Below are 16,075 nucleotides of genomic sequence, written 5' to 3'. Positions count from 1 at the left end.
AAGTGACACTAAATAACAGAACTCAGGCACATCAGGGAATAATCCAAAAGGCGGATTTATTAAACAAAAACAACATACAAAATATCCCTAACCCATACTACATAACCTAAAAAGAAACAAAGGGACACTTAGAAGCACAAGAAAACAATACTATACTGAAAGGGCAAGAGACACAGCCCAAACATAATCCACAACTAAAACGCCAAAAGAACAAGTCATCCCACATAGCAGACGGGTGTTGCCTGGATCTGGTGTGAAGCCGGCACTGCTGGCTGACTTCTGGCATGGTAAGATGGCACTGTTTATGTGATGGCATGCTACATCTGGCCTGATTGGGTGAATGTGACATGTTGTATAGAGCACTTTGAGTAATATGGGTGAGTAAAAAGGCGCTATATAAGAATCAGTCCATTCACTGTCTGAACAGAGTTTTGTCATGACAGCTTATTTGATTGTCTTCACTGACTCGCTTTGAAATCCAGATTTTAATTTTGGAATATTAAGTGTACTTGTGGTTCCTATAGAATTTTAAGGTTGAACAGGAATCATCTCTCAGGCCTCTCTTCTGTGGATGCAGCTCACATCATTCTGTACAATACGATAATTTTTAATTCTACAACTGTTTATAACCTGCATATTTCACATTTGTGTATAGCTGTGTATCTCATATTTCTGTATAGTTTTTTTAATTTCATATTCTGTATAGTTTTTCATGTTTATATCCTGTTCATAGCCTGTACATACTTATAGTTATAGCATATTCATAACATACCTTCATACCGTGTACATTATAACATACCATAATAGACCCATTTCTGTAATATACTTACATACCTATATTATTGCTAATATATATTGTAATATATCTATATCATGGCTAAAGCACTTCTTGATGGATGCAAACTGCATTTCGTTGCCTTGTACCTGTGACATGTGCAATGACAATAAAGTTGAATTCTATTCTATTCTATATTAATTCAGAAGACAAACACCCGTCTCTGCTTTTGAGATTAGCATTAAAACCCTCAGTTTTGACAAATAATACAGTTAGAGTGGATCAGGTGACCCTGAATCTTCCCTTATTTGTGCTGCAATAAGCCTAGGCTCTTGTGGGCTTCCCATCATGTATGAATTTTTTCCTTCTTTGCTCTTTCTGTGTTTATACACCTCTCTGCATTTAATCATTAGTTAGTATGTATCTCTTGCACAGTGTATATGTTGTTCTGTCTCCTTTTCATCAACCTCAGCCAGTCACAGTAGATGGCTGTCTCTCCTTGAGCCTGTTTCTGCCAGATGTCTCTACCTCTTCAAATGGAGTTTTTCCTTCCCACTCACACTAAATGTTAGCTCATATGGGGTACTTAAATTGTTGGGGCTTTCTTTGTATTATTGTTGTGTTTTTAACCAGCAACATAAAGTGTCTTTAGGTGACTGTTGTTGTGGTTTGGTGCTGTATAAATATAATAGAATAGAATCGAATAGAATAATGTACTTCAGACCGGGAGATTGGCAAAATGTATAAATAGGATGGTGATTAGGGGAATTGGAGACAGCTGTGTAACACAGCAGGGATACATTGGGAATAAGAAGACAATGGAAGTAAGACTCAACACAAGAAAGAGACAAGAGGCCACCAAACTAAAACACAGACTAAGACACACGAGCTTGACACAGACAAAACCAGAAACAGACATGAAGACAAGACTGGCTTTAACACTAGAGTGTTTTCACAAGTGTTCCATCCACTTGTGGAATGCTTAAAAAGAACTACACTTAAAAGCAATATGGAACTGAAAACAAAAGAATACATAATGTAAACATATCATCAAATAATCCAGGACTCACAATGATATGATGAACAGAACTATAAAGAACAAAACTGAGAAATGCTTGGTAAACTGACCAAGGACTATGTCATCATGTCAATTTTTTAATATCATAGTTAATGTGTCCTGATTTGTAGATAGTGCCACCTGACAATTACCAGGAAATCCAACTGGGTGACAAGCCAGAGTTGTTTGCCTATACACCCACTGACTAGAAAAAAGGTCCAGGACTCTTCAAGCTGGGATACAGGCATCAAAGACAAAGATGTAACCAGATAGAAAGTCATCAGGAAGGCATTGCCTGTTGTTGCTGCTGCTGTCAGACTTTTTAATTCATCCACTTGTGTCAGACACATATTGAACAGGAATAAACATGACTCACTGCACTCTCTCACTTTGTATGCCACAATGTTTGCTTAGACACCTGTATGCTTATATTGTTTATTATATCCCAGAAACATTAATGTTAAAACTTGTGTTCCTATGTCTATATATAAGTTTATTTTCATATCTCTATATTAATCTATTTATAGCTCCATTCCCTCACTTCATTTTATACAATTGCTTTGTTCCTGCATGAGAGCTATTTAAAATGGTTTCACACAAAGTGCCTCCAGATGAATACAGAGTAGTTTTGGACAGCAGAGGCTGGAGAATGGTATTGCTCTCTGTGTGAAAAATAACTACTTATTTGAAATGAAGATGAATGTATGTTGTCAAGGCAAAAAAAAGATTTTTCTTTTAAACAGTACATTGCATAATGAGAGTTGGCAGTTCGTCTTGTCACCGGAAGGTTGCTGGTTCGAGCCCCAGCTCCCACAGTCTCGGTCGTTGTGTCAGAAAAGCGGCAGAGCTACGCCAGAATGCTCTTTGTGGACTACAGCTCAGCCTTTAATGCAATCATCCCAGACATCCTCTGCTGACCTTCCACCACTCGCCCATTGAGAGCCTACTAACTTACTGCATCCCAGGATGGTACGGCAGCTGCACTAAGGCGGATAGCGAGTCAGTGAAGACAATCAAATATGCTGTCATGACAAAACTCTGTTCAGACAGTGAATGGACTGATTCTTATATAGCGCCTTTTTACTCACCCATATTACTCAAAGTGCTCTATACAACATGTCACATTCACCCAATCAGGCCAGATGTAGCATGCCATCACATAAACAGTGCCATCTTACCATGCCAGAAGTCAGCCAGCAGTGCCGGCTTCACACCAGATCCAGGCAACACCCGTCTGCTATGTGGGATGACTTGTTCTTTTGGCGTTTTAGTTGTGGATTATGTTTGGGCTGTGTCTCTTGCCCTTTCAGTATAGTATTGTTTTCTTGTGCTTCTAAGTGTCCCTTTGTTTCTTTTTAGGTTATGTAGTATGGGTTAGGGATATTTTGTATGTTGTTTTTGTTTAATAAATCCGCCTTTTGGATTATTCCCTGATGTGCCTGAGTTCTGTTATTTAGTGTCACTTTGAAAGGCACACAGCCAGCATTGACATATAATTGTTCTTTCAATTTTTGATAAAGATTACAGTGAATTGAGATGTAACTTGGCCCAGAGATACCGTAGGTCGCCCAGAGTAAGACGGTGTTGAAAGTTGGACATCAACTATTATGGATGATTTTTAATGAATTTTTGAATATGATGCAATATTTAAGTAAGTGTATTGAATTCAATATACATGTCCTTTAATTTCTGAGGAATCTTACAGTAAATCTGGATGAAACTTGGCACACAGGTACAGTAGGCTTCCCAGAGAAGGAATGTGTTGAAAGTTGGACCTCAACTACTAAGGATGATTTTTAATGAATTTTTGAAATGTACATAATTGTAGTGTATTGACTGTATTGCATTGAATATAAATGTCCTTTAATTTCTGAGGAATTTTACAGTAAATCTGGATGAAACTTGGCACACAGGTACAGTAGGTGTCCCAGAGAAGGAATGTGTTGAAAGTTGGACCTCAACTACTAAGGATGATTTTTAATGAATTTTTGAAATTTGACATAATTGTAGTGTATTGACTGTATTGCATTGAATATAAGTTTCCTTTAATTTCTGAGGAATTCTACAGTAAATCTGGATGAACCTTGGCACACAGGTACAGTAGGTGTCCCAGAGGAGGAATCTGTTGAAAGTTGGACCTCAACTACTAAGGATGATTTTTAATGAATTTTTGAAATGTACATAATTGTAGTGTATTGACTGTATTGCATTGAATATAAATGTCCTTTAATTTCTGAGGAATTTTACAGTAAATCTGGATGAAACTTGGCACACAGGTACAGTAGGTGTCCCAGAGGAGGAATCTGTTGAAAGTTGGACCTCAACTACTAAGGATGATTTTTAATGAATTTTTGTAATAGACATAATTGTATTGACTGTATTGGGCTGTTCCATCGTAATGTGTGCGCGCGTGTGCGCGGGTCTAGGCTCTCAATCGGGATATAAAGCGAAAAGGCGCTACCGTAAAGACTGGTGTAAAAGCGCAAGGAAATTTATGCGGCGGATAAGAGGCGGCTGGCTTGACCGCGGCTCACAAATGACGGCTCACTTTACCGCGGTCCGAGAATCCTCACGATAACTTTTATCAAGTGGAAAAAGTTAGTGTGTTTATATTATGCTCACATAGCTGTGTCGCTAGCGGTCACGTAGCACATCATTATACACCAGCTAGCCAAACTTCAGTAACCCTACAAACGTCACTGCTGTTTAGTTTTCTGTCTTAATTTATGTTGGAAGTGATAGCAGAGCTGTACGTTTGAATTTGTTTCCAAAACCCCGCAGTCAAGACATGCTATATTGTATTTAGATGGAATCTAGCGAGCTAACTTCCTGCTAATTTCGTTTTCATGGATGCCTGGATGATAAACTCAATTATTACACATGGTAGAGCAGACCGCTGACCATTTTATTACAGATGAAAGACTTTAGTTTTTCAACACTCAGTGATGCCACAGTGATCGTGTGATTTATGGACCTGCAGCAGAGTTTGAGCCAAGACACGGCTAGTGATGTCAGACTTAAAAGACCGGATAAAGAGTGATATGAACATGTCTATAACTTACCGGAATGAAAATGTCTGGAGCACCAACAGATATTTGGAGATGGAAAAGAAGAGATATCAGCTCGTCTCACAGCTGCTATCCAGACTAGACGCCGTCTTTCGTAACATCCGATACATGAGCTGCCTCATGTTGCTTCCAGGTGGGGAAAGAATGAAAAGATAAACCATTTCAACCTTATTCCCTTGCCGGTGTTGTGCCAAAGTAGGTATCCCCGACAGAATTTGTTTCCCCTGCGTCGGGAGCACACGCTGGACTGTCCAAATCATGGACAAATAGTATCCCACATTGTTGATTTTTAGTTTACAAACACTTCTTATAATGACTAACTACTCCTGACATTTTTGAGATGTTAGCTCTTTATAAAAAGAAGTTATAGTGGGATACAAATAATATCAGGCTGATCCTGCCACAATTTGTCCCCCCTGTGTAAATCACGGACAAACAGTATCCCATATTGCTGATTTTTTGTTCACAAACACTTCTTATTATGACGCATTACTCCTGAAACTTTGGAGGATTTAGCTCTTTATATAGTAAAGTTATAGGAGAATAAAAATAGTTATCAGCCAAAACGTTAATGGTTTGTTAAAAATAATCCCATCTGATACCCGTGAGCAATAAATATATAATTTTCTGTTGTAACCCTCAAACTGAATGGTAATGTAACGATACTAATTTTTCACTTTTTCACAAAATGAAAACATCAGTACTTCTTGGTGCTCCCAGCACAGGGGAAACAAATTCTGTCGGGGATACCTACTTTGGCACAACACCGGTCGTGTGATCTAACTTTACAACCGACCGCACAGCAAGTACGAACCATAGCTGGTGTTATCCGTGTACTTTCGCTCCTCTTTCGCTAGCGCTTTGTTCGGCCCAGAAACATGGCGCCTCAACCAAAAATCCTGGCCACGCCCCTCTCATGACATCAGTCTCCAAAAACCCTATTAGGCTAATCGTTGTGTCACTTCCGGTATTTCAGACAATCCCTTTCCGTCAAGGATTTTTAATTTGTTGCGGTTTTTTAATTTGTTGCGGTTTTTTAATTTGTTGTGGATTTTTAATTTGTTGCGGTTTTTTAATTTGTTGTGGATTTTTAATTTGTTGTGGATTTTTAATTTGTTGCCGTTTTTTAATTTGTTGCAGATTTTTAATTTGTTGTGGATTTTTAATTTGTTGCGGATTTTTAATTTGTTGTGGTTTTTTAATTTGTTGCGCTTTGCACTTCCCAGCCACCGTACACGGGAAGCCGACGGGTAAATAGATCGGTTGTTATCGGATTACGTCGTGGAAATTGTTTAAGCCATGTTTCCGAAGTAACAAAGTGCCGATGGATGGCCGATAAGATTGCTAAACAAGGGGGAGGGTGCATCCGACCTCCTCGGCTGTAATTGGTCCAGCCCAGAGTCAATCATGACCAATTGGCCAATCCAACACCTTTCATTATTTATACCCTTCCAAAAAAAATAAAATAAAAAAATCGATCGGCCCATAAAAACAAAAAATCGCCAGCGGCCCACCGGGCAAATGCCCGGTATGCCCGATGGCCAGTCCAGCTATGGCCACACACATTAACCAGGTAAATACATATTTAGGCAGAATTTTGCAAATATCAATTTTTTTTGCAGCATAGTGCTTTTTTTCCTATTATTTTTTAAAAGTCAGGTCAAGGCTCCAAAAGCCCAAAGACGATATAAAGGTGGCGGCTCACAACAGTTTTGTTTGCTACATGGATCATTTTAGTTCAGCTGGGTGTCTTTCCTTTTGTTATATTTCTTTAAGAGTTCAAAATGTGTTAATTACATAAATAAAATGTAATTTTCTCTGTAGCACTTCATGGACTTCATAAGCAACACACCTTAGTTGCTCTGTGGATTCTTTTAAAAAGCAGTTAAAAACGTTTCTGTTCAAACAAGCCTTTTGTTGATCTACATATTTTATATTCTTTACATTATTTACATTTGATCTTTTACATTGTGTATAATGTCTATTGATTGTATTGTTTATTTTAATATTTGTGTACAGCGCTTTACTGTCTGTCTGTGAAAAGCGCTTAATAAATAAACTTTACTTACTTACTTTAGTTGTTCACACAAAGCTTAAAGGTAAAAAAATATATATACAGTGTTATCTTCACTTTAGATTTCAAAAAGTATTGTTTTCTTTCCAGTGTTTTCTTTTGCGTGGAAACCGGGTCCAAGTGGCTCTTTGCGTGTTAAAGGTTGCAGACCCCTGGGGGGACTATCTGCCGCCTGTGAGCGCTTCGGCGAGGTGCCCACGGCAGCACCGCTGCTTGTTGAGAGTAAGAGCGATACGTGGTTTCACGTCAAAAAGTCGTCATAAGTCTTGAAACGTGTTGTCCTCCACAATGGATAATGGCTGAAAATGAAAACAGGTATCACTTTAGCTCCTAGTTTTATCAATTCTTCACTCCGCTTTGCAGTCCTCGATATCACTGAAATGCAGCCAGATGCTGCTAATTTTACGTTTTTGTTCGCTTCTTCACTTTTTCCCGACAGGCTCCCCCGTCTGTCCGTGTACCTGGCCTGTACCACTACACTTGCGGCACCACATCTGCCGCCCTTTCTTCTTTCACATAATGGTACTCTCAAATTACTCTCCCATCAACCTGCCCCGGGTCGTACCCCCACCGATCACTCTGTTACCTCTGGGATAGATTGGACCCTCCACTAAGTGAATTAGATAAGTATTTACAAAGATGGGTAGATGGAAAAGGATGGCCTCAGCAGATGTCTAAACATAAAATGCTACTTAGATTACAGATGACTCGTCCTTTTTAATGATGAGTTTAAATATAAAATGTGCCTTTACTCAAAAACTCAAACTGATCACCAGGAATGTGTTTCTTCTGTGGTTTAATTACTGTTCATGTTTACAGGCAGAAGTTACTGAAGTTTCTCTGCTTAGAAAATAAAAAGTATGAATATGTTAGTTTTAAGATGAACTTTAATCATTCAAGTTTGGACTACAGAGACTCAAAATCCACAGGAATAATCAGCAGAGACATTCACACTACACAGCCCATCAATCAATGATATTGCTCTGTGACATAATCCGGCATGCTTTCTGGCCACTGCTAGGAAGCGGGGCATGAATTAGGGGTTACTCCCAACAGGAAGTGAGCAGAACTCAGATCAAGGGTCTTGGTCAGGTGAGACTTCAAGAGCTGCAGGTTCCTTAGACAACCTCTGAAGCTGGAGCTCACTGACAGGCAGTTCTGTTTGACACCAGCTACAGCAGAGAGATGGACGGGTTAGAATCATTATTAGGTGTGTTCATCTTTTTTTAAAATTCTGTTTATGTTCAAAGGGTCTTACCTGGATATCCTCCCAGGAAGACAGGGTTATTAGTTTCAGCAGAGGTGGATTGTGGGTAAGGGTTTGCAGTGGTGTAAGTTCGCTCATCTACAGTTAGGCTGAGGGCATGTTTGGTTTTTTGGGCCAGCAGGCGGTGCCACTGCCCATCACATAGCATCTGGCCACCAGAACGCACTGACACTCGACCTGCCCCATTATTCACGTTGAAAACCACCTGAGGAGAAAAACAGATACACCTTTATTTACACAAATAAAACTTCATTTGCATATTTAAAACTTAGTTTGCACAATCCTTTTCTATACATCTATTACTTTAGTCAAAAACCAAGAATAACAGAAGCTCTGATGTTACTGCAGCTACTGTGATACCGTGAAAACGTGACAACTTGCTCAGTTAGATCGTTAAATCCCAGGGGTGTAGGCCTATCCACTCACCTGTCCATTGATTATCTCCAGTCCCACAGCATCGACTTTTGCACTGCTGATTCCCAGGAGCACTCCTTCTGATTGACTTGTTTGAAACTCCAGAGAGACTGTCATGTCAGAGCCAACCTTATAGCCATCATGGACTGCAGATGGAAACAGCATGTAATCAGATCATAGCTTAATCACGGTTAGAGACAGTATCCAACATACTGCTCCTGTCTAGTATGTGATGTGCAGCTACTTCCACACGTTTTTGGATAATGCCACTTTTTTTTTCAGTTTTGCGTCTGTACACAAAAATAGTGTTCATTGCCGGAGGAGGAGAATAGTGTAGAGCATGATGTTAAAGTGCAAACTGCATTATGCTGCTAACACAACCTCAGTGCTAGCATGTCATCTGTGCAAAACCCACCGCAGCAGCCACATCCTGAACTTCAACAGGTAACAAAACGCAGTGATGAGCAGTCAGGCGGCAGCCCGTTTCTACCTGTTCAGGTTTCTGAAGTACAATCAATGTGGTGACTGCTTTAAAGTCTCTGTGTTCTGGTTTTTGTCTTTACTTTCTACTGTCAGCTTTGAGTTCATACCCAAAAAATAAGTCATGTGTGTCCTAATTAGAATAGGGATTTGTGTTGGCCTCAGGTTTATATTGGTTATTTACCAATATAAACAATGCGTTTCAGGTCATTTTACAGAAAAACACAAAAGTAATGTAACCCATAACAATGGTAAATTGCCTGTATTTATATAGCGCTTTACTAGTCCCTAAGGACCCCAAAGCGCTTTACACAACCAGTCATTCACCCATCCACACACTGGTGATGGCAGCTACATTGTAGCCACAGCCACCCTGGGACGAACTGACAGAGGCGAGGCTGCCGGACACTGGCGCCACCGGGCCCTCTGACCACCACCAATAGGCAACGGGTGAAGTGTCTTGCCCAAGGACACAACGACCGAGACTGTCCAAGCCGGGGCTCGAACCGGCAACCTTCCGATTACAAGACGAACTCCCAACGATTTAGCCACGATCGCCCCATAACAATGCTTTTGATATGCTTCTTAGCAATGATGAAGGTAATGAGAACCCAATTAAAACTAATAAGAAATCGAATCCATCCATCCATTCGCTTATCCTTTTCAGGGTCGCTGGAGCCTATCCCAGCTGTCATAGGGCAAGAGGTAGGGTACACACTGGACAGGTCGCCAGTCTGTCGCAGGGCTAACACACAGGGACAGACAACCATTCGCACTCCTTTTCATTCGCACATTCACACCTAGTGACAATTTGGATTTTCCAATTAACCTATCCCCACAAGCTGCATGTCTTTGGACGGTGGGAGGAAGCCGGAGTACCTGGAGGGAACCCACGCAAACACGGGGAGAACATGCAAACTCCACACAGAAAGACCCCGGCCTGATGTTGGAATTGAACTCAGGACCTTCTTGCTCTGCGGCAACAATGCTAACCACCGTGCCAGCGTGCTGCCTAAGAAATCAAATCGATAAGTGATATTTGCAGTGGAATCGGTATCGCTCAATTCTTATCAACTGCCATCCATAGACAGAAGTCAACAAAAATGGATGCTAGTTCTCGAGTGGACCTCAGTGTTTTTGCAGTTGGTGGATTGCTGTAACTTGACAACAATTAGCAACGGTCTGTGCACTCCACCTATACAGTTTATGAATACAGTTTGTTAATGAAAATGTGCTTTCATTTGTTCATATCTCAGTACACCCATCATCCAAACATTATAACTCTTGCTCCAACTACCTAAAAAACAGGCTCTCAAAATTGGGGCCCAATAAGGAAGCAGCCAAAAGTAACTTCTCATATGAACTATATACATATAGGCTGTCAAAAGTCCTTCTACACTAATCAGACTGATCAGTCTGCATCTCATCTTCAGCGCAGATGATTTTGTCTACAAGTTTGACTTACTCATTTCAGCGTATCCGCTTCCATTAAAGTAACTTCCTATCTGGTCTCTGGTGAAACAGGATGTAACACCATGTTGTGACGCCGGCTTAGACACATCCAACACGACACCATTCAGACTGATGGACTCAACACAGCCTGGAAAACTGCCGGTATCCTGAAAACCAAACAGGAAGAAAGACAGGGGGAGACACATGGGAGCAGAAAGGGGGAGAGATTTCCAATAGAGTCAAAATACCTGTGAGTTTCAAAACTCTGCGTAAAGAAAATTTGTCTACATATTAATTCTTAGCGCAAAAATTTCTTCCTGTGAAATCAGGACACTTGTGCAAAAGATGTTCAATACCTCAAGAGTTTCTCTTCTAGGTCCATAAAACGCTTTTTTAAAACATCAAATAAAATGATTTGATGTATTTGGGGTAATATTGTTTGTGTCTTTTGTGTTTAACGGTGAAAAAATTAAAAACAATCATACTCCGATTCTCCTGCTGGTCATAGTGTGAGGTGTTCCTCCTAGGAAAACTTTATTGTCCACATCCAGCTGATTTCCTTTGACTGAGATGGATTCAGTTTTCAAACTGTTGACAGACACTGACATCACCCGCCGGCCCACCTCTGCAACCACCTGAGACACGGTGAACACCACAGCATTCAAACAAATATTTTTGTCTTAACACCAAAACCTCAAACACAGGTTGAAATGTACAGAGTTTGACATCGATGCGTCTACAGTGCCTCGTGTCCAGTTAACTCACAGTGTGCCACTCTCCATTGTTAACAGCTACAGATGAGGTGATGGAGGCCGGGCCTTTCCCCAGATCAGCTGACATCATCAGCCTGCCCCCCTTTAGGCTGAGGACAACAAAGTCCATCTGCTTGGAGTCAGAGAGAAGGAGGATCAACCCGTCCAGGGCCCAGCTTCGAAATAACAACCTCATCGACACACTGAGGAAGGGAACAGACACAGTAGTGAAGACAAGAGTGAGACACACCACAGCAGTGTCGGAGATGGAGTGTTATACAAAGATGAAGTGACCTGTCCCCTCTGTCACCCGGGAGTTGCCTCTGTTGCTATGGAAACTCACCTCTTTCTGACTGTGCTTGGGTTGATAATGAAGGTCATGTGACTGTTTCTGGACAAGCCAAACTGAACTGCTGACGGCACAAAGGTTAACTCCCCATCTGATGCACACTGCATCACACACATAAATCAAAAGCCAATAATCAATAAAAACGGACATATTGATTAAATTAATCAATTAAAATGAATGCACTGAGAATAGTAATAATGAATATAGTAAATACCGTTAGACCTTCAGGTGACAGGGCACCAAATTGTGTGGGCTGAGGTGGAGGTAAAGGAGTAGGGTCTGGAGTTACGTTTACATCCTGGTCATCAGGAAGGAGCACATCCCCGAGCTTCTCCTCCAAGATGCATTTGTCAAACTTCACCCCCTCATATCTCAGAGCTCCTGAAAGGTCAACAAGCCTGCACAGAGCCACAAAATCAAAACTGTTGTTGTCCGAACTCCTTTGGAGAACACAGTCTATGAAGGCTCTTACATGAGATGGTCTAGTCCAAGGAGACCTTAGTACTTGTAATGCAAAGCACCACACCTGACTCCTAGGTAACACTGACAGCAGCAGATAACAACCAGGAACCACCCTAAAATAATTTTAAATTTGTTTGGCCGAGATCCATAAATCCCATTTATTCTTTTTTGACTTAAGGAAATTTGCTTCTGCTGCTGGTGTCTGATGTACAATACTATGCAAAAGTCTTGAGCCAATCCCCATTTCTTTATATTTGGTATGAAAAATTACTGAAACTTGCAAACAATTATGGAAATACAGTATAAAAGGTCAAAAAATAATTTTAAAGTCAGTATTTAGTATGACCAGCTTTATTCTTTAGAACATCCTAAACTCTCTTTGGTATGATTTCCTGTAAGTTCTTTAAGTAGCCTTCAAGAAAAGCTCTCCAGGCTTTTTGAAGGACATTCTTGGCAAAACAACCTCTTCTGAAGGTCGCAAATTGTAGATCTAATAGTCAGGGGAAACTGCCTGACATTTCAACTACCCAACTGGCTTTAAAAGGTTTGGGAACAGATCTAAATCAGCCTTTGAATATCTTAAGTTTGGAAATGAACGCTTTGATTTCTTTGATTGAAAAAGCAGTGGTGTCAGAAAATAGGGACACATCTGTAAACTGCATTTTCAGGAGCCTTCAGATGGGTGCATTCAAAGAAGCTTTTGGCAGGCATTGGAATTATGCAGTCGTTGAATTGGGACACAACTTTATGTGTAAAACACTTACGCTCTGCCAACTGCCAGGTGTTGGATGCAGCCTTTGAACAACCTAGATATTTTCTGCAATCTGATTGGTAGACGGGCATCATCACCTGAAGGCAGCCCACCAATAAATAGAGAGGCTGGAGACAGCCGAGAAAATACACCCGGCAACAGGGACACAAGCTTCTTGTGTTCCTCATCAATCTGCACTGAGAGCGACCTGAAAGACCAAGACCAAGAAAGGCCAGAGAGGTGAGATGTGAGAAGAAGCATAAAAGTTAGCATGTTATGCTAATACTTACTTTTTGTTGATGGTAATGATCACAGAATGTTTCATTCTGTCACTGAAGGATCCTCCGTCAGGCTTTATCACAGTTACCTTACGTGTGGCTCCGCCCACCTCTCCAAGCTCCACCTCCAATGCTCCTGAGACTAGGTGAACAGATAGGAAGTGCTGCACATACAGACACATAGAAAAATTCAGGTTGCAGTGTCACCCACATAGCTTTGTTAATTCAAATAGACTCGGTATACATGTGACCTGAATCAGTCTCACCTGTTTGTGTGAGCGGTCATTACTGAAAGCAGCCAGCAGGACCCCTGATTGGTTGTTGGAGGAGAAGGAGAAGAGCAACTCTGCTTCTTGACCAAACGATGGTGGAGTGATCTGAACATAGCCTCCAGCCAATAGGGACACACTTCGCACCGCCTGGTCAATACATTAATCAGTCAAACAACTAACCTGTAAATCAATCAAGCTGTTATCCTACGAGTGTGATCAGTGTTCATTAAAAATTAACAAAAGTGACCTCAAAGCACTTTAAAATCTAAGATATCGATAGTACGATATTAGAGAGAAAACCCGTAAAATTAGACAATACCCTACGAGCAGTACTTGGCAAGAGTTAAAGGGCAGCAATAACTTGCTTTTAACAGGAAGTGACCTCTGAGAGAACCAGGCTCAGGATATTTGGAGCATTTTACAACAACTGGTTGAGGGATTTAGGCGAGACACAAGAGCAAAACACCAACCATGCAGGGGAGAAATACAAATTTAATGTCGCAGTAGTTGTATGTAAATGGTTCAGGAGTGAAACGAGGAGAGTAGAAACAAATGCCCAGTGCATCATCAGTAGTTTGAGCCTGAATGGTTCAAGGATACCTGTTCCAGTGTCAACTAATAGTTATTTCAAAAAGGAGATCCCAAAGAATAAATCCTATGGAGGGTGTCCGTGTCCTGAATCTAAACTTGGATTTTGTTCTACAGGAGAGGGCTCTGACAGCTGAAAGCTCTGCTTCCCTGCATACCGAGAGCCAAGTACTAAAGTACTCTATCTGGATAATATGATACTAAGACTTAAGGTCTTTAAGAGATGATGAGGTCTGATCAAGACTTCATATGTGAGAAGAAAATTTAAAATTAAATTACAGGGAGCCAATGAAGAGAAGCTAAAATAAATATGAGCTTTCTCTCACTGCTTTGTCCAACCTCAAAGTAACAAAGGCAGCGGATTTGTAACCAGTCAAATGGACCCCTTTGAGCAAATACTTCAGGATAGTGGGAAGGAAACACTCAGGAACAAACCTGCAGAACCAGGCTCGAGGAGGGGCAGCCATCTGCCATGACCTGCTGGTGGTGATAGAAAGCTCTACATATTTGTTTTATATGTGTATTGAAGGACAAAAACAACTCCAAGGTTCTTCACAGTAGTACTGGAAGCCAATGAAATAACTGTTGGACAGTTATTTTATTTCATACTTCAGAAAAATTTACATCAGTTTTGTCTAAATTTACAAGCTGAACATTACTTGACATCCAAGGACTTTAAGTCAGTGGATTATTGTGCATTATTATATGTATCAGTACATGCATTTATTAAAACATGTATATTAGTATATTATTAGCTTGGATCTCAAAAGAGACTTGAGATGAATAGAGATGGAGTCAGGCAGGGCGACAGATATAGTCAATATAGTATTATGTGCAGCCTTGAGGAAAATTAATTAAACCTTGTGATTCAATAGAATGTAGAAACAATTTTAGCAACAATAACTAATATGTCTGTGAAGGTTCTCAGTCATCCAGGTCATCGTAGTCAAAGGAGCTTGCAAAGAAAAGCGTCTGGACTTCTTTAAGTTACTTGAAGACGTTTCACCTCTCATCCGAGAAGCTTCTTCAGTTCTAAGGTCAAATGGTGGAGAGTCCCAGATTTAAACCTAGTGGGAGTTTCCCCCCACAGAGGGACAAAAGGACCCCCTGATGATCCTCTAATCTCCTGAGCCAAGGTGTGAAACTGGGTGTGGGTCCCACTCACATCCTGGGTCATCTGACCTCAAGAATTCGCATGATAAGGTGGGGCCAGGTTTCACAAAGAGCTCACCCGAAACCCTGGCTGATTGGGACCCACACACAGTTTCACACCTTGGCTCAGGCGATTAGAGGATCATCAGGGGGTCCTTTTGTCCCTCTGTGGGGGGAAACTCCCACTAGGTTTAAATCTGGGACTCTCCACCATTTGACCTTAGAACTGAAGAAGCTTCTCGGATGAAGGTGAAACATCTTCAAGCAACTTAAAGAAGTCCAGACGCTTTTCTTTGCAAGCTCCTTTGACAACAATAACTAATAAATAAAAAAATAATAATTTTCTTTTTCAGTCTCTTGCGTGATTGTGGTTTAATTTTGCCCCATTATTCCTTCAGTTCATGGAGGTTTGTGGGTTTGTTTAAGGTTCTGCCATAGTGTTTCAATCAGGTTCTGGAGTTTCACTGGTCACTTAGTTATGCTGCTGTATGCAGCGGGTGACTATATTTTTTCTGACTATATAGGGGCTTGTCTGATTCTTGGGGATTCTTTCAAAAATGTGAGATAAAGACCCTGCAGTAGCACTGTGAGTCCAGTATTGTTGTGAATTGGTGCTATACACAGAAAACTGAATCTAAATCAATTCAACTGGCATGCTTGGGAATCATTGTCCTGTTGTATGACCCAGTTCGGACCAAGCTTAACTGTTGTGGAAACGGCCTCATATTTGACTCACGAATACAGAGGAGTTCATGGTAGACTTGATGATTGGAAGGTGCTCAGGTCCTCTTACTGCAAAAACAAGCGCCACTAATCACTCCTATGCTACCATGCTTGACAGTTGCTATGAGTTGTGTGTCCTGATCTTCTGTGTTGGTCTTTAC

General features: G+C 40.8%; 1 protein-coding gene across 2 annotated transcripts in view; it reads right to left on the bottom strand.

The window, feature by feature from the left end:
* Positions 1-7,250: 7,250 nt before the first annotated feature.
* The window catches only part of lama1 (laminin, alpha 1), a 37,235-nt gene continuing 28,410 nt past the window's right edge, over positions 7,251-16,075 (bottom strand). The window contains exons 54-64 of one of the 2 annotated variants that reach the window (XM_085172276.1): positions 13,446-13,598; positions 13,192-13,343; positions 12,915-13,109; positions 11,903-12,086; positions 11,683-11,789; positions 11,353-11,542; positions 11,073-11,222; positions 10,601-10,754; positions 8,668-8,801; positions 8,233-8,446; positions 7,251-8,146 (exon numbers count right to left, since the gene is read on the bottom strand). In XM_085172276.1, coding sequence (XP_085028402.1) covers positions 7,992-8,146; positions 8,233-8,446; positions 8,668-8,801; positions 10,601-10,754; positions 11,073-11,222; positions 11,353-11,542; positions 11,683-11,789; positions 11,903-12,086; positions 12,915-13,109; positions 13,192-13,343; positions 13,446-13,598 — 1,788 coding nt within the window. In that variant the 3' untranslated portion in view covers positions 7,251-7,991. The remainder of the gene's footprint in view (positions 8,147-8,232; positions 8,447-8,667; positions 8,802-10,600; positions 10,755-11,072; positions 11,223-11,352; positions 11,543-11,682; positions 11,790-11,902; positions 12,087-12,914; positions 13,110-13,191; positions 13,344-13,445; positions 13,599-16,075) is intronic. The other variant, XM_085172275.1, reaches the window with a different exon arrangement.

The sequence above is a fragment of the Neolamprologus multifasciatus genome, chromosome 9 (assembly GCF_963576455.1).
Source record: "Neolamprologus multifasciatus chromosome 9, fNeoMul1.2, whole genome shotgun sequence".
Classification (NCBI taxonomy): Eukaryota; Metazoa; Chordata; class Actinopteri; order Cichliformes; family Cichlidae; genus Neolamprologus; species Neolamprologus multifasciatus.
This window is presented reverse-complemented; position numbering and strand designations above follow the sequence as displayed.